Genomic DNA, 23,430 nt, shown 5'->3' with positions numbered 1-23,430 from the left:
GCCCCGGCGTCACGACGCCTCCTCTCCGCGCCGCGGGTGACGAACACGGCGCCCCGCCTGCCCACCTTCCTGCCCCCGAGCGAGAGGCAAATCCGTTTTTAGAGCTTACGCTGGAGTTGCCCTACTCTCCTGGGTGGCCGAGCCCGGCCGCCGCGGGGAGGAGAGCGAGGCTGTCCTCGCGCTGATTTCTGGCTCCCTGGACCAACCAGCGGGGGAGGCGGGCGCAGGCTCGGCGCTCCCCGGGGACCGCGGGTGCACCCCGGCGGCACTCCCCGNCCTGGTCCGTAATGACTGAAACCTTCTCTCCTCTCGCTCAGGGGGAAAAAAAAAAAATCTTGCTAAGCTATAAAGTTACATTTAACCCAAGAGCAAAAATAAGTGAAACACTTAAGTAATTTCCAGGACTAAAAATCACTGGCTTCTCAGTAGTCTGAAAGACTTTCTTCAAGAACGTGTTGAAATTTAATTAAAATAACTCATCCAAACACCCTGAGCATAAAATACAAAAGTGGGCTAGGAAATAAAAGGAACAGTCCTAACGGCAATGCAAAAATTTTTTACTGTTTTTTTCTAAGTTCCTATTAAGGTCTCCAAAAATATTTTTATTATGTGCAGTAATAAATATTTTGAAAGCTAAAACTTGCCAAGGTTTTTTTTTTTTTTTATCTTTGCTCTTAGATTTTATTAAAAGAATCCAGTGCTTGACTTTTCAAAATTTGAAAAACAAATTTAACTTCATCAGTGGTTATTTTACAAGTATATTTAACAAAATGCATTTTAAATTACGGAAATCCTGGCATATGAAGCGTTTTCATTTTAAGAATTACTTGTTAATGTCCACAAAATGGATTTTATGTAGGGTGTTAGGTTTTCAAATTATAAAAACACATGCTCATTGTAATAAACTTTTTAAAAGTTGTACAGACGTATATAAAGTAACAGTCCTCTATACTCCGTGCCTTGCACCATCTCCTGTAATTATAATTAACACTTTAATCTGTGCTCTTCAATAAGTAGTAATGAAAATATAACGCATATATGTATTATATGTAGGTCACATTTTGACAGAGAATTTATTAAAATAAATGAGTTTCTGTAGATCACTGATAATCAAGGGGATTTTTCTTACTACTCTGAAACCATTTGACTACTTTCCCAGAATACTACTATAACCATTTCAGCTACCAGGCCAATTTTGCATATCCAACCAGTTGGTAATCTTTCCTTTTTATTGCCAATTGTATATAAAAATGGGCGGATGCAAGATAAACCAGTGATGAGTCCATTCCAACTTATACTACAGCATTTTAAGCTTTATAAGTTATTTCAAAGTACAGGTACTTCTCAAGTGATGCCTTCCATTTTAAAAGCCAGTTTTAGACAAGGATGAAAGATGATTCAGGATGTTACAGGGCTTTGACACTGAATGGTTGAAACTCACCATTCATGGAAGCAGAATTACATTCCATTTTTACCTGGGACCTATTCAGAACTCGGCTGAATGACGTCAGAGTTTTTAATATTAGTGGCAACAATACGCTTACTTCCACTTGTACACCTCTTCCAAGAGCACTTATACTGGTTATTTAGCATTTTTTAAAAGAGTTTAAGCTGAGTCATACTGAAAGCTGCAAAGAAATCTTTCAAAAAGGTGCCATGCTTTTGTACTCCACCTAGAGGCTATGTGGATTAAGGAAATGGAGTTTACTTAGCAAAAGCTTCTTACAGGTTCCATACTTTTTATATTGCAAATCTTTTTTTAAAAATCTATTAAAATGAAATTACAGAATATTCTGAAGGGAAATTTTCAGTTCATAATTTTGTCTCAAGTCCCACACCAGATGTTGGCCACCATTTTACATACTTTAACTTGATAAGAGGACTCAGGATGTGTTTGATCTGGTGGTCCCCAAGTCTCTACACGTTTTGATGGACCTTCCTGTTAATCTTTGTTATGCCCTCTGTGGACTGCTACTGCTTTCTCTACTGAATGGAGGGGTTTTTTTGTTTTTGTTTTTTTAGTTGGTCAATACTAGCAATTCTAGCCACTGTTAGTTGAATACTTACAATGTACCAGAATTGTACATGGTGTTTCATGCTTTAAAACTTCAGGCTTGTTCTAATTCCCAAAGATTACATACTTTCCACTAGATCACAGATCGTCCCAAGTAGTGTAATTAGTTTAAAATTCACTTGGTGACTTCCCTCACTCCCAACCATAAATGCAGATAATTGCAGGCCAAGATTACCATGATTAGATGCAACAATTAGTTAACTTTTTAAATAAATGAATAAACTCCTTCAACAGATAACCTGTGCATCTGACTCTATCCCTTCCTCCCTCAAATACAGGGGACAGGAAAATGAAGGTGGAGTTAAAAATATAATAATAATAAAACTGATACTAATTTAGAAGAAGTACTGAGCATTTTAAACTCAGTAGCTATGGCAAGGATTCCATTAGCATAAAAACTAAGGTACAGGTGTTCCTTGAGTTACAGCCTATGCTCCTTAAGGGTAGATTATCTCTCCATGGCTTCTGCTCTCACCCATCTCCCCTCCCCCCCCCATTAAGTTCTTTTATTCCACTATTCATTTGAGAGCCAGAAATGGAAGAATTCATCTTCCTAGTTTCCATTTTGGAAAGAACCCAGGCTTTAGAGTTGCAGAGACAAAGCATGGGTTCTGACTCCTGAGTTTGCTAGCTGTGTGAATTTGGTAGATCACTTAGCCTCTCAGGGCTTCAACTTTCTTGTTTGCATAATAGTATAATTAAATCAATATGATAAAGATGGTGTGATTTAAATAACAGGTATGAAATTGGCAAGACCAATGCTCAGCACATAGTAGGTATTTTATAAAATAAATTTATAAATTCTGACTATGTTTGTATGCCAGACCATAAATGCCAACTTACCTTCTACCAATTAGGAGGCCAAGAGCACTATATGCATTAGTACAAATAAATACATACAAAACGAATAGAATATGAAAACCTCCATGTGAGAGTTCCCAGTCTTACTCACACTTGGCTAGTTTACTAGCTTTTATACCCCTTTCTTAAACGATTCTCCACTTGGCTTTTGGGTTTCCTAAGTTACTGGCCACTAATTTTGTAATTTTATTAGCTACCTATCTAGTAGGTATCTCAAACTTAACATGTCCAAAACAAATTCTTGCTTGATTTCATCCCCTATCCCCTGCAAAAAAGGATTCTTGCTGTCTTTATCTTCAGATTTATCTAGAGTGTCCCTGCTTCTCATCCCTATGGCTACATGTGGTCTAAGCTACCATAATTTCTTGGATGTTGGTAAAATATCCTCCTGTCTTGACCCTCACCGTCTTACAGTCCATACTGAACATAGGAGCCAAAATGATCCTTCTCAAATGAAAATTGGATAATGTTACCCCTCCAGGCAGAACCCTCTCAATAGCTTCCTGTGCCACTCAATGTAAAAGCCAAAAATCTTTATGATGACCTTTAAAGCTTTGCATAATCTGTGGCGTCTGTGTGGCCCAGTTGATTAAGAGTCTGACTTTGGCTCATGTGATGATCTCACGGCTCATGGGTTTGAGCCTTACATTGGGCTCTGCTGACAGCTCAGAGCCTGGAGCCTGCTTCAGATTCTGTGTCTCTCTCTCAAAAATAAAAAACAAAAACTTTGCATAATCTGAGCCTGCCCCTCACACCCAATCAAAGGGTCCATTATTTTCCCCTTTATTCAGTCTGTACCAGCCCAGGCCTCCTTGCTGCTGCTTCAGCATGCTCCTACTTCCAGGTATTTGTTGTTCCTTCTAACTAGATACTTAACATTGCTTCTTTCTTCTTTTAATCTTCATGAACAAATAGATGATCTCGTGAGATGTCAGATGCAGGACCTTGCATCTGTAAATATGCTAGAAGATAGAAATGTAAGTGGTCTAGGAGAGAGGCATGACTTATATAATAGGTCCTCAGAAAATGCTGACTTAATAGAACTAGATTCTCAGTGACCTAGAAACATCCCTCTGGGAGTGCTGTAGTCACAGTGTAGTGAATCCAAGGGTGGACCACACTGTGCAAACACCCTCAGAAGACCAGGGGGTCTTGGGTAATCTGTATTTGCAGAGCTGTCTTCCTCCTACTACTAAGCAGGAGGCTCCTTTGAAAAAGCAGTCATTTTACCCATCTGTGGGTTCTTGTTGCAGAGCACACTGGAGAAGGTGCTCAGTAATAGCTGAACTAACTACATGTAACAGCTGAATTACATAAAATGTCCTGGGTTGCACTTCAGTGTGTCTTATTCCTCCTCATGCTTGTTCCCACTGTATATAGTCTGTTATATGAAGTGGCACAAGGATCCTTGGTTTCCTCTTCCCAATTTAAAGAATATATGACATGAAGAGGGACCATGCGAAAAAACCCTGACTATGGTCCCTGTGATAGTTGATAAGCTGAGCCATCAAGGGAACTTGTTTGCTAATAATGATTTTTCCACTTTGGTGATTTGTATCTGTGCAATATGCTATGGGGCAGCCCTTCCAAAGTGTTTAAGTATGCTGTTAAGATGACATACAGGAAAAAGTGGGGAGGATTCCATAGCCAAACTTGAGAAACGCTGGATTAATGTTACTGGTGTTCTTTACTGGAGGAAGTTTCCGAACACTCCACCAGTGTGCTTTATTTATGAATCCTTAAGGTTATAACATTTCCCAAGTTTTTGGCCATGATGGTTTGTTTATGAGGAGCCCTGCCCAGGGACTAGTGTTTCACAAAAGAACGTTTTGAGAAACTCTTAAGAAATGTAAGAATTTTATAAGGAGCAGTTCAGTGCCTTTCTGGACTTTCTGCTGTGAGAAACCAATTCAGCAGCCAATAATTGGCTTAAGTGGTCATTAAAATAGGGTCTTTGATATCATCTCATAATGTAATTACTGAATATGAAATAATGTTTTGGTTTTTAACCCTAGACTTGGAATGGAAAATTATCTATGTGGGCTCTGCAGAAAGTGAAGAATACGATCAAGTGTTAGACTCTGTATTAGTGGGCCCTGTTCCTGCAGGAAGGCATATGTTTGTATTTCAGGTAAGATTGTTCTTGGTAACTATGTATGCCAGATACGTTTCTAAACTATATACCTCATCGTCCTCATCCATTTCCTTTTGGGTTAAATCACTCGGCTTCTGCTGCACTCACTTTTTATCTACTTCTCTTGTGTTTTAGGTAGCATAAAGAAATGCTACCTCTTGATTTTGTGCACTGAGATGTTAACATGATGTTTGCTCCACAGTTTGCACAGCACGCAGTAAAGCTTATACTGTGTCATGGCTTGCATGGCAGTTAATTCGGGGCTCTTCCTGTGAAGAGTCCGATAGTATCAGACCTTCAGGGTGGCTGTCCAGCAGCCCTGTACAGGGATCTCAGTTTCTGGTTTCAGCCACTAGGAGTACTGACCACAAAGACAACTCTTTTTTTTTTTTTTTTTTAAGCACACTCCGTGATTGAGCTAGGTTGGTTAACTCTGCTACTGGGGAGAGATCCACATAATCTTGGATCATTGGAATTAAAGTCCAGTGTTTTACTAAAGCTTCTAATCTACACATTTTATACAGCATTACTGTTACAAATCTGCTACTCTGTTATCTGTGAGGGGAAATTCTAGTACAAATTATGTTTTCAGATAACACTGACAGTATTTGGGTCTGTGCCAAGGCTTCAGACGCTGTCTTCTATATACAAAGTGTTACTTCTTTTAATCTGTTAAATTGTTGTTTAAAACTATTCAGTCACTTCCCAATTATCCATGCTTATTAGAGGGAGATATTTATAACAGCCCAAAGAGTAACTAGCCATAGGTTGCAAAAACAAACAAACAAAAAAAAACCACTATTAATTTTGTTACAAGTATTTAACAACAGAGTCCCATCAGTTAAGTAGAACCCACTGAAAAGACCTCATCCAGAAGAAAATTAAGTTTCTCTATCCTTGATCTCCCTTTTTATCATTTTCAACTTAAATGAATACTGTTGGTCAGATAATCCCATCTGATAACTGCCACAAATCATGAATCATAAGCATATCATATCTCTAGAGTTGCTACCTATCCCTCCCCTCTCCTAAATACAGAATTCAGAATTGTGGTCTCCTAGCCTTAGTGCTTTTTATTAAAAAGCAACACATAATATACTATATCTAAACAAATGGTTAAGAAAAGCTCAAATATGTTAGTTCCCATCCATTCATTGAAAGTGCTGTTGACCTGAGTCATGTGAGTACATAACCTTGGTGAAAGACGTGGGTACCAGCGAATATGTAGGGGAGGCACTGCAGTTACAGACCCTGCCTCACATCCTGCCCCATTGCTTATTACACACTCGTGACTGTGGACAGGCTCCCTAGCTTCCCGTAGTCACTCTAGTCATCTATAAAATGTGGATTAATACCCTACCTCATACGAATGTTATGAGGATTAAATGAGGAGTAAAGCATTTAAGTACAATCACTGACAAATAGTGCCCTACCTCTATAATTAGAACTAAAGTTTTATTCTCTTAAGTTCTTGAAATTGTTACACAAAGAAGTATTTGCCTTGACCCATAAACTTGGAAAATGCGTACTTCGCTGATGATAATTCATGATGTGCTAAGAAACTTGGATTGCCGTATACTGATAGACCTTTTTATGCTATTATAAAACCTGCGAATCTCTGGCTTTGAAATAAACCCTTAAATGATCTTTTCTGTGTGTTTATGTTGTTAAGAACACTTTTAAGCTTAGAGTGAAAAATATATTCAAAGATATTTCCCTCCAGTGATTTTCCAGTAGTTTTACCTTGGTATCAGTGTTCATGTTGCCAAAAAGGACAGAAAAAGCACCATGCGATTTAAATCAGATGGTCAGCCTATGTATTTAAAAAAAATTCACCATTATCAGCAAAAAGGGACTAACATACAGTTTTTGTTTTGTGCTTTAAACAAACTGCCATAGTATTCTCCTGGTCTGCCATGAATAAACATGCCTTTCTTATGAGTGTGTCAAAGGGTAGCAGGAAGATGTCCAGACATCTGCGTAGTACTGCTGGTTGAAGTTAAAAATCTCTACCTATCACTTCATCTTTTTTTTCCTTAATGTTTATTTATTTTTTAGAGAGAGTGAGTGAGTACGAGCGGGAGAAGTGCAGAGAGAGAAGGGAACAGAGGATCCGAAGCGGGGTACTCTACACTGACAGCAGATAGCTCTGCTGACAGCAGAGCCCCGAATTAACCACCATGCAAGCCACGACACAGTATAAGCTTTACTGTGCAGGGCTTGAACTCAGGAACCCTGAGATCATGACCTAAGCCTTAGTCGGATGCTCAACTGACTGAGCCGCCAAGGTGCCCCTTTATCACATCATCTTAAGTGATCTAAAAGGACTTTGAGTTTTTTTACTTGAATATGGATTTGCTCAAGTTGAATCCTTTGGCAATCAAATTTTAAAACATAAGCATGGCTAGAACCAATTTACTGAGCGTATGGGAAGTACGATGGGAGGAAAGTTTCCATAGTAGTACTAAACTACCTCTGTTTCCCCATTCTCCATTCACTTCCAGGACATTAGAATCTCTGGGTACCTGGAAGTAACCTAACCCCTTTCAGGAGGGGCACACAGGATTTGTAAGACAAATAGCGTATTCTCAGGACGGGCCCTCATCCCCCTGCTGATGTCTCTCTAAAATGATCACAAATTACCTTAGGTCAGGCATTGAGTTATGAATGAATTTCAAAATACTCATCATATATTGTGTGCCCAGGGCTGTGCCAGACATGAGATTATAAAGATGAACTAGATAGGATTTCTGCCCAAGACAAAGCTTAGAATCCCAGCAATGACTGAAAGGTAAACATATTTAGATTATTGGACATACATTAGTAGAGGGTTTGTGTCAAGTAACAGAAGTGCAAAAACAGCACTATTAACTCTACCTTCTGAATTAGAAAGGGCTTCACTAAAGAAGGATACATATTATGCAAACTTAGAAAGATGAATTTTTTAGTATATTAGGGAAGAGCCTTACAGGCCGAAGGAAGAGTATATGCAGGGCACAGAGGCATGAAAGATTGTACATTTAAAAGAACTCTAATTCTAGAACAAGAGTAAAAAGTGTGGAAATAAAGGAAGTGTGAATGAGCTGTTGACTGGAAACCAATTGTGAAGGGCCTTATAAATAAAGTTAAGGAACAGATTTTGATCTCTGAAATGGGTATAATCATCAGGAGTTTTTAAAATTGGTGAAGGGATGGGAATGGATCTTTTCCTAGCTAATGCTAGCAGCAGTGCAAATAGCAAGCGAGCTAGGGGAGACCAGTTAGAAAGCTGCAGCAGGATTCCAGAGAAGACATAAAGACATGAACTGAGTCTTCAGAAATGAGAAGTGCTTAGACTGGCTGGATGTGGGAGGTAGGAAAGTGGAAGGTGATTGAAGTTTTCAGCCCAGATAGATGTGTTAGACTAGATAGATGTTTTGTGCCTTTTTGTGTCATCTACATGTAATAACTATACAGTAATCACTGGTCTTTGATAATAATGGTCTGATTGAGAATGCCAGACAGGGATGTTCCCAAGCCAGGGCCCTGGCTGAAGTGTTCACGTAGGCCCAGGGATGTTCGTTCGGCGTCCTGGCAAGAGTGAGCTAATCTGCTGGGACAGTCTTCATCCATTCACCACTCAGAATGGCTGCCTCAGCTCTGTGTCAGTGCCCACTAGTCTACGACTCCTTCTAGCCTGACATACTGCCATAGATGGGGCCCTAGCTTTTTGCTCATGCTGTTTGCCTTCTCTAGCTCACTTGCTTCACCTTCTGCACTCCTCAGGATTCAGCAGCTGGATTCAAACAAGGTTATTGAGTATGTCTGCTCAAACCAGTCTTTACCTTCATTGTCTTTCCATAGTATGTGTGGTTTAAATAGTACAATATATTTTAGTGCCTATCAAAGTCATTCACAATAGTTTAATATTTTTGAAAACCTGCTGTAGATCTATTTCTATTCCATTTTCAGTTTTATATTAATTTACTATTAGAATATCTGTGAGGGGTGGGAGAGTGGCTGTGAGAATGTGTGTCCTGGGTATAAGAGAGAAGCTGGTATAATAAATATCTGCTGCCAACAGGCTATATCGAGATCATTGAATGTTTACTAATTTAGGTTTGAAGATTATTACTGGAGGGGCGCGCCTGGGTGACTCAGTTGGTTAAACATCTTGACTCTTGATTTCAGCTCAGGGCATGATGTCACGGTCATGGGACTGAGCCTTGCATCAGGCTCTGTAGTGGGCATGAAGCCTGCTTATTCCCTCTAGCTCTCCCTCTCTTGTGCTTGCTCTCAAAAAACAAAAATGAAAATTATGACTGGAAAAGGTCTAGTAGAGTCAATTAAACAACTGACTTAATTATTTGCTAGATTTTATAAAAGATTTTATAATTGAATATTGCACAATCCCTCATGAAGTACCACACAGTGTAGCTAGATTTATCTTCCTATAGAAGTCGTGAAGCTTTCAGGTACCCAGAGTAATTAGGTAGACCATGGAGAAATATTTGAACTATATTTTCTGGCTTTAAGTCAGTCTTAAAAGTGAACATCTGCCTTCCCAATATGATATCCAAGTTTCTGTTGCTGCTCCCTTAATTGATGATGTTCAAGGTAACCAAAACTCCCGTCTTGCTTGCCTCTTTATGATGTGTGTTTCCTTTCTTTTTAAATTATTCTAGGCTGATGCACCTAATCCAGGACTCATTCCAGATGCAGATGCAGTAGGTGTAACAGTTGTGCTAATTACATGCACCTATCGAGGTCAAGAATTTATTAGAGTTGGCTATTATGTAAATAATGAATATACCGAGACGGAATTAAGGGAAAATCCGCCAGTAAAACCAGACTTTTCTAAGGTAATGTTCTGACTCTTCCTCTTTCATTACTTTTACTATACTTTTTTTTTTTAAGCAAGTGCCAATTCGTAGTATATTATGAAAATACCTTTGAGACAAAATAAATTTGAAGTCTTTGTGCTAACTGGGCAAACTAATTGTTCCATTACTATACTTGACCTCAGACCCTACCTCCAAGTGAATCATGAGCATTTAATGTTGGTCAGGCACCTTGAGAGTTTCTGATGGTTTAAAAAACTGAAAAAAGCTTCCTATAAGAAATAGTTGTTTACAGCTTTCTGCATGGCATTTCCCACACATCATGATTCTATTCATTTCAGCCTTTATGACATACAAATTCATGATTAATCAATGATATTCTTGGTCTATAACTTTTCCAAAAAATGTGGGGGGGGAAATTTTGTGTTTGTTTTTCATATAAACATTGTTACCTCTGTGTGTGTGTATACACAACAGACACACACATACACATACATATGTTTTCCTTTGTCTGCTGTTCTTAGAGGTTAAACTAAAGGTCTTAAATATTTTTGGTTATGGAAAACAGCTTCTGAGTGAGAATCTGAATCCTGTGATTCAGAAATACAAATTCTCAGAAATACTTGGTATTTCACGATTTTTCTTGGGAATTGTAACAGTTTAGTAACTGATGATTTATGTGAGGTTGAATACAACACTCCATCTGCCAGATCATGCAAGAAAAATTACACGGGAGTAAAATGGAATGTTCTTTCTGGTAATAAGGCTAGAATGCTTAATCCTGGTTTGGGACCTTCCATTGACTTAATGTATTAGTTACTTATATGGCACCTTATATAGCAAAAAGAGGAAAAACGAAGGAAATTAAGGTAGGAAACCACTAATAATGAGATGTTATATTTGAGGACATTTTTCATTTTGTTTGAAAATATCACTGAAAAGATACCACATCAGTCTACAAAGCATACTAGTTCGTGAGATAAAGCACCCTTGAAGAATTCACCTACAAAAAAGAAGGGATTCTCTCCCTTTAGGAAACAAGTATAGAGGGGTTAGATATTTTATTGGTTAATAAGAGATCTGGATACATTCTCTCAGATTCTCCACATCCTGTTTCCATTAGGCTAAAATAATTTCTTTGCTGTAGCCCTGGTCCTGATGTACTAGTTATGTTAAAGTGCTTTACTTGACTTAATTATGCCTTTGTATATGAACTTGTTAGCCCTTTAGGAGTACTAATATAAAGAACCATTCTATTAAGTTCCTATTTGTATATGGTATTTAACTTTCTTAATGTTTACTATTTATATATTCCCTTCTTCCTTTAGCTTCAAAGGAACATTTTGGCATCTAATCCCAGAGTTACAAGATTCCACATTAATTGGGAAGATAACACAGAAAAACTGGAAGATGCAGAGAGCAGTAATCCAAATCTACAATCACTTCTTTCAACAGATGCGTTACCTTCAGCGTCAAAGGGATGGTCCACGTCAGAAAACTCACTAAATGTCATGTTAGAATCCCACATGGACTGCATGTGACCTCCTGCCATCCCTTTAGTACAAATTAAGCTATAAAAACACACAGAACTATTTCCCTGAAATTCCGTAAGTACATAGTCAAGACACAATGTGAAGAATTTGTTTAAAAAACATCCTGTAGAAAGTTTATAAGAAAACCAGTATTTGAGCAAATTGTGGAATATAAATACAACTATTTTTAAGTAATTTTTTTCTCTAATGTGTTATTTTATTTGTTCTGAAACTAATCTGATTAAAGCATATATATTATTTTCTTCTCCTCTATATGTAATTAAAGCACTTATAAAGAAAAAATATAAATCATTAGACCAGGTTGTAAAGCTGTCTTAGCCTTTTGGACAATAACCTTTGGACCACTATCTTACTGGCCTTCGAAAGAACAAAGTTCACGTCAAGTAAAATGTTTCTTCCTGTGATAGTCTGGTTTAATGTAAGGGGTAAATTTCCATTCTTTTTTGTCATATCCTTAAAGAAGGGATTTGAAGTCAAGCATATGCTACTAAGAACTTTAGGACCTGATTTTCCAGGCCACCTTGAAGCTTCTTATGGCTCTTATAGCATTCTGCTTGGTTTCTAAGATGACAACAAATCTGGATGTTTATAAGGTCCTCTGGCTATGGTTTTGTTTTGTAACAGTTTAGGACATCAGACTATTCCTTGAATGATCGTCATTATCACCTATTGAGTTCAACATGTCAAGAGCAGATACAAACTCCCTAAGTTTAAGAATAGGATATTATAATGACTTAGATGTATTCATTAGATTTATAAAAATACTATAAACTGATTTGGTAGATCATCTGTTGTTGGCAACATTTATATAAAAACAGTGTATTTGGGAAGGTGTATTTAGCTTTATCATATGAAATAAGTCACTATTTTGGAAATATATATATTTTCACACATGTGATACTCTTCTCCATATCCCTGGACACTCATGCAGAATAAGATGAGGCATATTTGCAGTTGACATATTCTAGATAGCCTTTCCAGAGAAGTTTTTTTTAAAGCAATCTTGGAAAGGAGTCCATTAACAAAGCAGGCCAAAGGGTTCTTTTTCTTTGATGAGAGCTAGGTCCTTCCTCAAAGTTTCTTATGCTCCATTAAATTAAGTGTAGAATATTCTCATTACTCTTGCTGCTAAGCAAGACATTAGCCATATGATGCAGAGTTATGCAGTGCCTTCATATCTAAAACTTTTATACTGCACTTTTTAAAGCTTTTATTTTGAGGAAGGGAAAAGGGCATTTGTCTGAATATGGATTCTAAGTTGTATATATTTCCTGTCATTCTAAAAAAGTGAATTTGTGAAGCAAAATTTTGCTAAATGTTAAATTTTGAAATTTAATATACCAGATCATTAAATACTGTCCACTAACTAGTTCATAGACTTTAAATATAAAATACATCCAACTGTTAAAACTACATGAAGAAATTTCATTTTTGTCTAATTGCAATTAAATTTAAGAATATGTTAAAATATTGAAATGAGAATAAAAGTAAAACTTTCTAACAAAGAGCTCAGTAATTAATATAACAGGAAAAATATATGTGCTTGTTAGAAATAAAGCATATATAAGCCAAATAACCAATAAATCAATTTACTGCAGAGTTTTTATTCTGACTAATTACAGTGATCAATTTTGTATTGACACCAAGGGTTAGGTTTTTACATCAATTTGTAAACAGCTAATTTTCACAGAAGGTTAAGACTTAAAAAACTATGTATTTAAAATTTTTATGATTCTGTAATGTTTAGAATTCAAATATTACGAACTAAAAAGCTATAGCATATAGGTTTTATTTTACCCCTGTTTAGCCTCATCTGATTATCGCTAATATGTTTAGAACAATTTTTATCCTTTCTGATCACAGTAAATAGATCTGTCATGAGAATACAAACAAACAGGAACAAATTACCTGTGCCACAGAAGAGAGAGGCAAGTAGGTTGGAATGAATGAGGTTATCATTTAACCTGAGAAAACATTCAGGAAATCTGAGGAGCATGCATACATTTGTTCATTTATAACCTTCTATAACCTTGGGCATCCATGTGCTCTTATCCTCTGGTTTTAAGATTTGGGGTTTCTGATTTTACCAAGAAAGTCTACACTAGTGGTTTTCAAAACTTTTTACTGTAATCCAAAACTTTTACTGTAAAAAACAAAGTATGACCCTGTAACACAAGTATTAATTTTCATGACAATGCACCCTTATAGTGCATCTTTATATGTGCAGTATATTCTGGTATCGCATTTCATTTTTAAAGTGCTGGTTTTGACTCACTGAACTTGGCATTTATGACTCCAAGTGGTTGTGATACCCAGTTTGAAGAAAGGCTAATCAGGCCCTTTGAGTAGATGAGAAGTAGCAATAACTTTCCTATGGTTCTAAAATTTGTATTCCCTATACCTTTCTCTTCTGTCATATTTGGATTATGACCTTTACATTTAAAAAAAAGAGGGAGGGGTGCCTGGGTGGCTCAGTTGATTAAAGTGTCCAACTTCAGCTCAGGTTATGATCTCACAGTTCATGGCTTCGAGCTCCCCATCGGGCTCTATGCTGACAATTCAGAGCCCGGAGCCTGCTTCACATTCTGTATCTCCCTCTCTCTCTCTGCCCCTCCCCCACTCACTTGCATGTTCTCCCTCTCCCTCTCAAAAATAAACAAGCATTAAAAAAATAATAAAAGAGGGGAAAGTGCTAGTGTAATGTGAATCAGCAGGCATTCACTTGAAAACTGTCCATATATTCTGAAATTATTAGTAGCCCAGCAGATACATTGGACTCATTTCTTGACACTCCATATAATTAACTTAGGAAACATTCCACATAATTACTTGGCAAACACTTTTGTTTGTTATTGATATCATTTCATACAGAACTCTAGAACATCTGGTCATAAGTTTTAAATGCACATAAAGTATTCTTTATATATTCCTGCCTACTACCCTTTCCAGTATGCTGAACCTTGTTTATGCCTTTCAATTTACAAATCCCTTCTCATCAATGCTTAATGTACTATTAAGTTATATTTCAAAATCTGATAGCCCCTTAGAATGGGGCTCTCATTATATAGGACCATTAATATACCTTTTGCTACTTTATGAAAAGTTTTATAGTATAAGCTTCTTCTAAGAAACTTAAGCATAGGCCATGGACATTAGGCTTCCATTAACGTAGCAAATAATACTGTAAACTGTGTGAAGCCAAGGGCCTATAATAGAAGTACAGGAGAGCTAGTTCCTAAATCAGAACAGTATAAAATACAAAGTGACATCAGAATATTTTTAAAATTTTTCCTAAAGTTACTTTATAATCAAATCTTGACATTCTATCTGAAAAGGCTTTTGTATGTACTTGTTGAAGAATCATTACAAGATATGAAGGAAGCTCCATGTTGTAATGATGAAAGTATGCTTTCCACATATTAAGACAAATTTCCTAAGAATTTTCAGTAGGAGCTACTGTTGTGAATGAGATCTATGAGCACAAAAAAGCCTCAAGCTCTACGCCACTGACCTACTTTTGTAGAGTAAGATTTCTCCCATTTATCTCAACGTTGTTTTTTTCCCCAGACAAATAGGATCTTTCAAAACTCAGATGCAAAAAGATATATGGGATAAGTTTTAGGAAAATAACTTTAAATGAAGGTGGAGCTTTTGAAATATTTTCTTAGAGCTACAAAAGTACTGCTATATATTTCCATTTTTGGCAGTAACTCAAGAATTAGCTTGAAATTTACCCTAATTAAGGTACTTTTTCTATAAGAAAAAACCATTGTGTTAGCATCTGTCATAAGGTTACATTAATTGAGATTGTCAATTAAAATACCTGCACTAGTAGATCCAATTCCTGTCGTGAGCACAGATCTCGGTGTAATCTTTGCTGCATACTTGAGAAATTGAGATTTCCCTGTGCCAGGATCCCCAACCAATAAAAGATGAGATTCACCTGGAAAACAGTTAATAAAGTTTTAAATTTCTATGAAAAGACCCATGAATAAGTATAATTAATCAAAAAGAAAATGGTCCACTTAGAGTGCCATCATGATTTATATTTTATGTTTTTGATGTATACTTAGGGTCATTTAAGGAAGGATTTAACAAGGTATCCTGATAAAGATTAACTATGATAAAATAACCATCTTTAAGTGATTTCCGATTATGACATTTAATATCTAAATTAATAGACTTTGTGCTATTTCCAGATGTTTAGGCGTATGTTTGACATTTAAGACATTTTTGGCTTCTTTCTAAAGTTGTTGATTTTACTTAATCTATTTTTAAATATCAAACTACTTGATTAAATCGTTCCATACAAGCCATACAGATATTTTATTCCATTTTTATTTAAATATTTTTAAATGTTCAAGACTTTATAAGTGCTTTATAAGTATCACTTATGATTACAACAGTTAAGACCTTTTCATTTAATGAAAATTTTAATAATTTAATATCTACCTTAAAGTACTTATTTTCAAATGTAGCATAAATGAATATATGAATATCCTGTGGTATATATACTGTGTCACTGATCAAAAACATTTATTCAAGTATTTCCTAAATACACTAATAGGAAACTCCTATTTAAGCTCCACATTTAGCAGAGTGCCTTGCAAACAGTAGGTGATCAAAACATAACAATACATACACACCTTATCCTATATTGTACCATATGGTTTTAGAATTCTTATTAATGGCCTTATGTCCTTTTAGTCTTTGTTTATTATGGCCCTCATGTGGCCAAATGAGGGCCATAATAAACCTACTCTATGCCAGATTCAGGTCAGTTAAATGTGTTAGCTGCAAAAGAGCTTTTTGCCATTTAAACATAATTATACACTTAGAGTAATCTTTGCTTGAATGTGTGACCTCCAGCAGCACCTCGTGGCAGACTGCACATTTGCTACCTACCAGCAGAAGGGGAACCAGCAGGCAGATGACTGCAAGCAGCAGTCTGAGAGAAACACACGGACAGTCCCAGATGGAGAGACGCTGACTTGGAGATATTAAAAAGCATTATTTCTAATCTTTTCCTCTTGAAGACAGACTGGGGATCCAGTGAAAACATAATAATCAAAATGTAAAGATAAAATGTTTATTTTGTGGCACCCTTATAGGTTAGAGCAAAAATATATATTCATCAAAAAAAAAACTTAAGATTTCTTTTAGCCTTTGGAATTCTAGAAATTACCTTTTGATATACAGATGCTGGACTAAGTATTAGATGGACAACTGTCATCAGGTTTAAAAGATCATGGTTACAAAATAAAGCTCAACAAGCAATTTGTATTCAAAGAAAAAGTCTAGCTAATATGTATTAGTATTTCTCAGTTTTAAGTAGGTACTAACCTCTGACCCGTGTTCCTGTAGCGTCAGTCCTTTGAATCCCACCAGCCAGCACCAGGGCCACAGCAAGCTTCACTAGATACATCCCAAAAACTTGAGGGCACAAGCTGGCCAATATTTCATTCCTTCCTAGAAAAGGGAGCAAGATCAGATATTACCAACAGTTGTCAAGAAATCCTATCTTAAACTTCCCTTCCAACTTTTTCTTTTTTTTTTTTTAAATATTTTTTTTTATTTCTAGGAGAGTGAGAGAGAGAGAGAGAGAGACAGCGTGAACAGGGGAGGGTCAGAGAGAGAGGGAGACACAGACTCTGAAATAGGCTCCAGGCTCTGAGCCGGCAGTCAGCACAGAGCCCGACGCGGGGCCCGAACCCAGGAACCGCGAGATCATGACCTAAGCGAAAGTCGGACGCTTAACCGACTAAGCCACCCAGGCGCCCCTTCCCTTCCAACTTCTATGAACATCATGCTCTGCCATCTAAAATGATCATGAGGACCATTTCCAAATGCCTAAAAGGAGTGAATAACTTTGACTTGGTTGTAAAATGCCTTCTCTTACTAATGCCATGATATGAAAAGTCTGCTTTTTATTTTCATCCTGCTTTAGTTTCCATAAATTTATCATACTGTGCAAGGGACAGAAAGGAATCTCCTTTATGCCCTCATTAAGCCAACAGTATCCCTTTAAAATACCACTACACTTCTGTGCAGTAATTTCAGTAAAATTACTCCAATGCCTAAATAAAATGAAGTCCGATCGTAGGAGCCAGTAATCTTTAAATACAAGAAGTACTTGGAGCTCATGGAGCTTCTCCAGACGTGTAAGAGAAGTAAAATCAATCCACTCTAGAAGTCAATTCAGCATTTGCTCTGAAAAGCTTGGTAAAGCCTGTTTTACCCAGAATAAGGGTATCAGAGTATTTAAAAGATCATTATAAACTACAATTCGAGCAGTCCAAGATGAAGTCCTAGATTCTCCTGATCATATGCTTTAAATAAAAGAATATCACTTTTGAGTTTCTGTTTTCAGAAATATCAAAACAACAAATCTGAGAATCTGCCTATCCCACCTATAAAGTAGATACGTTATTTGATCACTGGCATAATCAACCAGTAGGGGCTCTTAGAACCTATGACATCCTAACAAGCCTGTCCTGAGCTGGTCTTATGCGGAATTCACTACTGTGATGGTACTCTGTATGTCTACAGGCTGGTAACTAATATACTTGTTTCAGGATTTCCATGTTTATACTCATGTTTCAGAGGTAGGTCTTCTGATGAGGCAAATAATCATGTAAGAACTCCTTTAGGTGATTATTCTAGTTCCAGAAGCTTTTCTGCCAAAGCATGAAGGGCGAGGAAAGAGGCTTCCTCTACAAGTTATGGCCCTATACACAAAGGCTGCTTTTTGTAAAGAACCAAAATTGATCCAGTGGCAATTAAGATAGGGTGATATGACCTGGGGTGGCTGGAATGATGAAGAAAGAAAACCTTTTAGTAAAATGGGGATCAGAAAACAGAATTAGTAAATCCTGAAGGGAGCTGATTAACTGCTAGAGGGAATTCTTCCCTTTCCTGAGGTAGAAAACCCGGAAGAAAAAAGAAGAAAGGTTTGGGATCTAAGCAAACCTTTACCTTACAGCAGATAGGTAAATTCTGACCAGAATCTAGAGATTACACATACAAAGAAAGAAGTAGTCCAAACAGGTAGGTTTCAGAGCAGGCAAACTGACCTGGCAGACTTCTACGCCAAAAAGTAAAGCGCCCCTTCTGCTGAATAAATGTGGAGTCAGTGATTGATGTGCTGACAGGAAACCTACCCCAGTGATGAAGAGCACAGGCTCTGGGGTCAAATGCCTTGATTCACATCCCAATGCTATTACTACCCATGTGACCTTGGCCAAGTGTCTTAACCTGTCTGCAAGTCTTTCCTTATCTGTAAAATAGAGATGATAATGATATCTCATAGAATTGTTGAGGATCAAAGGAATGAATAAGTGTATATACAGCACACAGACCAAACAATAGCCTTACATACTTAACTGTTGAACTATTAAATCACCTGTATTACTTGTGCTTATTTCTGATCTCAAGATTTCCTCACAATGTAGTTAACATAAAAGGTATACTATAAAGATAGGTCTGAAGTACCAGAGAAAAATAAAGAGAAAGAACAATTCCCTTAAATTTGTTGTCTGGAGTTCCTTAAATCATGGCAATAGATGCTCCCATGGCTGTATCATGGAAGAGAATTGATTAGAGTGAATACTATCCCCAAACCTATCTCCCTCCCAAATTTCTGGTTCTAGACCATGTTAATAGTGTGTCTACAGCCAATTACCCCACTCTTGTGGCATGATTCTCCATTACCTCAATGAAGAGAACCTCTTAGATCTAAGATAACAGAGTCACCCCAGGCTGGGCCCCAAAGACCCCAATACCTACACCTGGGTTTCTATCCAGCATCTGAACACCAGGCTCCAAGGTTACTATAGACTGGAATAAAGCCTTCAGCTCCTCTTAGACAATACCCACAGTATGAGGTCTTAATGAAGCAGATCCACCTCTGAGGGAACCTTTCGCTTTAGACCAGCAAAATGAAGACACCCTTCTGGATGCAGTTCCCTGCCTTCATCCCCTCAACTAGCACACATACACTTTGAAATGGTAAAATTCAGTGTATGGTACTTAGGAAACTAAGCAAAACCCATTCAGACTAAAAAAAAAAAAAAAGTTGCCTCATTTTCTGTCTTCCATTTCTCACAAGGTCATTATATTTACTTATTATTTATTTACTTCTTCCTTTTATCCAGTAAGTAAGTTGTATATACATAACCTTCTAATTAAAATAGACTCTTAATCACCAGCACAAAGCACTTCTCATGGTCTGGTTATAGAGCAATGCATGATGTCCTTCCTTCACTGTTACAGGAAAAGGTGGGCTGTGGCACTAAGATTAATTAACAAATGACTGTAGTCCAAGGAAGAGTTACAGATTTTTTAAGGAACTGATCCTACAAAACAATTTAAAATTTAAAAATTCATTTAAAAATACTTCTTATAGGGCTTGCCTCCTAAAGCCACAATGTGGAGAATTTAAGTTCTTTCTGTACAGATCAAAGAATGATCAGGAACCACTACATTACATGCAATACGCAGGAGCAAAAAAAAAAAAAATCATCCCACAAAATAAAAGCAAACTGCCTAAAGTTAGGCAAATAAGAATTTTATTTTGTGAAATGGTATCTGTCCAGTATGTGATTTAAGAATAAAGTTAATATGTATGAGATTTGAGGTGAAGTTTATTAGAAATAGTCTATCACTGGCTTCAGTTTATTTTTCTCAGAAGATACCTCCAAGGAAGAATGAAAACAGACATTTGAAGGTTTAATTGGTGTTTTATACTTTTGGAATTTTTAAATAAAAAGTACTCTATGAACCCAAAGGCTTGTGTGATGTTTTAGTCTACATAATTATATTTTAGTGTCACAGTCAAAAGTGTTTGCTGTGATGACAAAGCTTATTTTTTGCATCTTTCTCTCATCATCTCTTTCCTCCTTAATGCATATTTAAAAATCTTTACCTAAAGTAGCATGAAGTTGTCTTAATTACCTAAGACACATAAGAAAAGAAATAAGGCTTTATTAGAATGAGGGTTCATCATAGACTGAGTTTTGCCTATTTAAGGAAGAACTGTGTATTTGGTGGAAAAGGGAGAAAATTGGCAGTATAAGAGATGTCTAAAAGAATAGAAATGGAAGATTTCTTGTAATTCAGCCCTGATTCTCCAGGAAGATCTCTAAATAGAAAAGACTATACCAGAAAAGAGCTTAAAGGGAAACTATGACTAGAAGTACTAACAAATGCTACCAAACTTTGAATTCGGCCATTGAGTTTATACAGCATGTAAGGCTGCCTCCTAACCACAGACTATATATTTAACTACTGAATGAAATGCCATTAATAATTACCAGCTTTATACCCTTAATCACAAACCTGCAAAGGGATCACTCTTATAGGATTCCCAAAAATCTTCAAATTCCTTTTGGACTTCCTCATCCATGATAATCCCTGTAGACTGCTCATTATTTACTTGGACATAATTGGCTTTCAGGACTATCTCCACTTCACAGCGTACATCTTGCTGAAAGGGCTTCCACCGTTGCATTACGACTCCATAAATAGTGAGGTCATCACCTAGGAAAGAGCACCAAGTAGCAGCAAAGTCCAGTAGTACCACACTGCTTGCTGAGCACAGACTTCATGACAAAGAACCAGAAATAAGAAATAAACCACTCTGGAGTGCCTGGGTGGCTCAGTCAGTTAAGCATCTGACTGACTTGATTTTGGCTTGGTCATGATCTCACAGTCCTGAGTTCAAGCCCCATGTTGAGACCCTGCTGAGCGCACAGCCTGCTTAGGATTTTCTCTCTTCCCCCACTCTCCCAATATAAATAAATATTTTTTTAAAAAAGAAAGAAATAAACCATGCTCCTACCAGGTTTAGAGTGATAAACACTCATCCAGAAAACAAACTGGAGCCAAAAGAACACAGATTTCATTTTTGCTTTTGTGTTTGTTTTTCCCTCACAGACTTGTATCTGCACATGCTAAAAGCTAAAGTCAGCATTTTTGTGAATCTGCTACATGATAATCACACCAAATTATTACCCTTCACTGGGAAAACAGTTTACTGGATGGTTTATTCATCATTATATTGGGCAAAATGTTCATCTCAGAATCCCTAACCGAATAGTTCTCATTTAAAGAACAGGTGGGAACTTCAGCTAGAAGGTGAAACTATCATCAATTTGGTGTCAGGAAAAGAGACAATCTTCTGATAACTGACACTAGCTTTAGTTTCCTAGATACTAATTTTTACTTATCGTATTTATTAATATTTTCCTTACTGACTTAAAAAGATGAATGAACTAAGAGATGAGTGAACTACGGTTCTACTTCAAAGCTCTTTTCCCTAAACTATGAAAACACAAGATACACCCTGCTTGTTCCTCCTTGGTGGGTTCCTCCCCACCTGAGGAAACTCTCCCAACCCTGGTGAGAAGAATAGTAAACTTTTACAGATATTCCTAAGAGGACTTGGGTAGTTTATGGGCACATTCTCCAAACACTGACTTCTGTGCTTATTATTACATACAATTCAATGCATCAATTAACAGATGTACATGAATGAACAGTTGGAATTCAGTATTCTGGTAGTGGAGAAAAGGGGGCCAGAAGAATAGAAGATAATCCTAGTCCTCAAAATCTTCAATATATGATGTTGGACATACCCCGTCTGGTGGTATTTTTAATTTGCTCAACAAACAGTGTCTCTGAACTAACCGGCAAGTCTTCATATCTAGCCTGTGTCAAATATACGGTATTTGCTTATGCTAAATGCCTCTTACTCTCTAAATTTCAATGTGTAATGTGTAAACTGCAGAGCTTTTGATTTTCTGAAGAAAAATGTTCTGTAAATGCTAAATGCGTGGAACTGGTGCCAGCAATTACAGAATAGAGAGCGTATTTCCAGCCAAAGGCAACTTCATAATAAACGATGAAACACACATGTTTTCATGAGTCTTCCTAAACCACTGCTTGGATGGTTTTCAAAGCCAATCAAGAATTATGATCATTTACTATACCTACTGCCCTCAATTTTTAGTTAAAAATGACTGGGGCAACTTTATATAAGTACTTGGAACAGTCCTTTACTGTGGTCATTTTAATGGATTATACTAAGGTTGTTTCTAAATTAGTCAAAAGAAGAGCTTAACTTTTAGATACCACACCCATAAGTAATCTGATTTCAGTGAGCAGTGATTAATGTGGAAAATGTGGAATACTGAAGAATGGCCAAGAGCACTGATTTTGTCCGATTTGGATTCAGATCCCAACTCTACCACTCACTGGCTATGTCCTTTGGCAAATTACCTAACTTTGGTGAGCCTATGTTTTGACCTAGAAAATGGGAATGGTTATAATTTATACCACAGAAGAGTGAAAACTAAGTTAGATAACGTTTGTAAATTATTTCATGCAATATCTAGAATACAGTAAGTGCTCAATGGGTAAAAATTAGCTATTATTATACTAAACCTTGTTATTACACTTCAGCTTTTCTGTAATTAAAGTTATAAACAATGTTATTGTCAGGAGGCTAACATTCTTCCCTTTCGATAATCCCATCTCTTTGTGCCGCTCTGTCTTCTGCAGCTGACTTACCACTGCAGCCACCCCCAGCTGGACCCACGACTGACCTCCTGCCACACAGGCAGGTCTCAGGACACAACTTTATTACTTTGTGTAATAAAGGACACTGCTTTATTACTCTGCGCCTGTCAGTCTGGGGTTCCCAAGCAGATTAAATTCCTGAAGGGAAAGGATTATGCCATTTATCTTTTAATTCCCTCAGAGGTTTGTAGCTATGGATAAATGAAAAACGTGCTGTTGACAGACTGCTTCCATCCATTATTGCTAGTGACATGTGAAAGAAAAATAGCTTGGAAAGAATCCGGTCTAGATGAACTGCATGAAATCATCTTATTTTCTTTTAACAGTTTTTTTTTTAAGTATTTATGTATTTATTAATTTATTTGGGTGGGGAGCAGAAAGAGAGGGAGAGAGAAAATCCCAAGCAGGCTC

The 23,430-nt window shown here is 37.0% G+C and overlaps 2 protein-coding genes across 4 annotated transcripts in view; one reads left to right on the top strand and one right to left on the bottom strand.

Moving 5' to 3' along the window:
• Positions 1 to 23,430, bottom strand: part of MCM9 (minichromosome maintenance 9 homologous recombination repair factor) — a 106,672-nt gene that overhangs the window by 67,546 nt on the left and 15,696 nt on the right. For 2 of the 3 annotated variants that reach the window (XM_077755985.1, XM_077755986.1), the window contains 3 exons: positions 20,779 to 20,979; positions 16,786 to 16,911; positions 15,266 to 15,385 (listed from right to left, as the gene is read on the bottom strand). In XM_077755985.1, coding sequence (XP_077612111.1) covers positions 15,266 to 15,385; positions 16,786 to 16,911; positions 20,779 to 20,979 — 447 coding nt within the window. Of the gene's footprint in view, positions 1 to 3,691; positions 3,898 to 15,265; positions 15,386 to 16,785; positions 16,912 to 20,778; positions 20,980 to 23,430 lie in introns of those variants that run through there. The other variant, XM_077755988.1, reaches the window with a different exon arrangement.
• Positions 4,914 to 11,616, top strand: LOC144224900 (histone chaperone ASF1-like). The gene is made up of 3 exons (XM_077755989.1): positions 4,914 to 5,066; positions 9,734 to 9,910; positions 11,218 to 11,616. The coding sequence occupies exons 1-3, from the start codon at positions 4,929 to 4,931 to the stop codon at positions 11,428 to 11,430; spliced, it is 528 nt and encodes a 175-aa protein (XP_077612115.1). The 5' UTR covers positions 4,914 to 4,928; the 3' UTR covers positions 11,431 to 11,616.

This window comes from Crocuta crocuta, unplaced genomic scaffold (genome assembly GCF_008692635.1).
Source record: "Crocuta crocuta isolate KB4526 unplaced genomic scaffold, BGI_CrCroc_1.0 scaffold772, whole genome shotgun sequence".
In the NCBI taxonomy this organism is placed as follows: Eukaryota; Metazoa; Chordata; class Mammalia; order Carnivora; family Hyaenidae; genus Crocuta; species Crocuta crocuta.
Note: the sequence above shows the minus strand (reverse complement) of the source record. Positions and strands in the feature narration are given on the sequence as shown.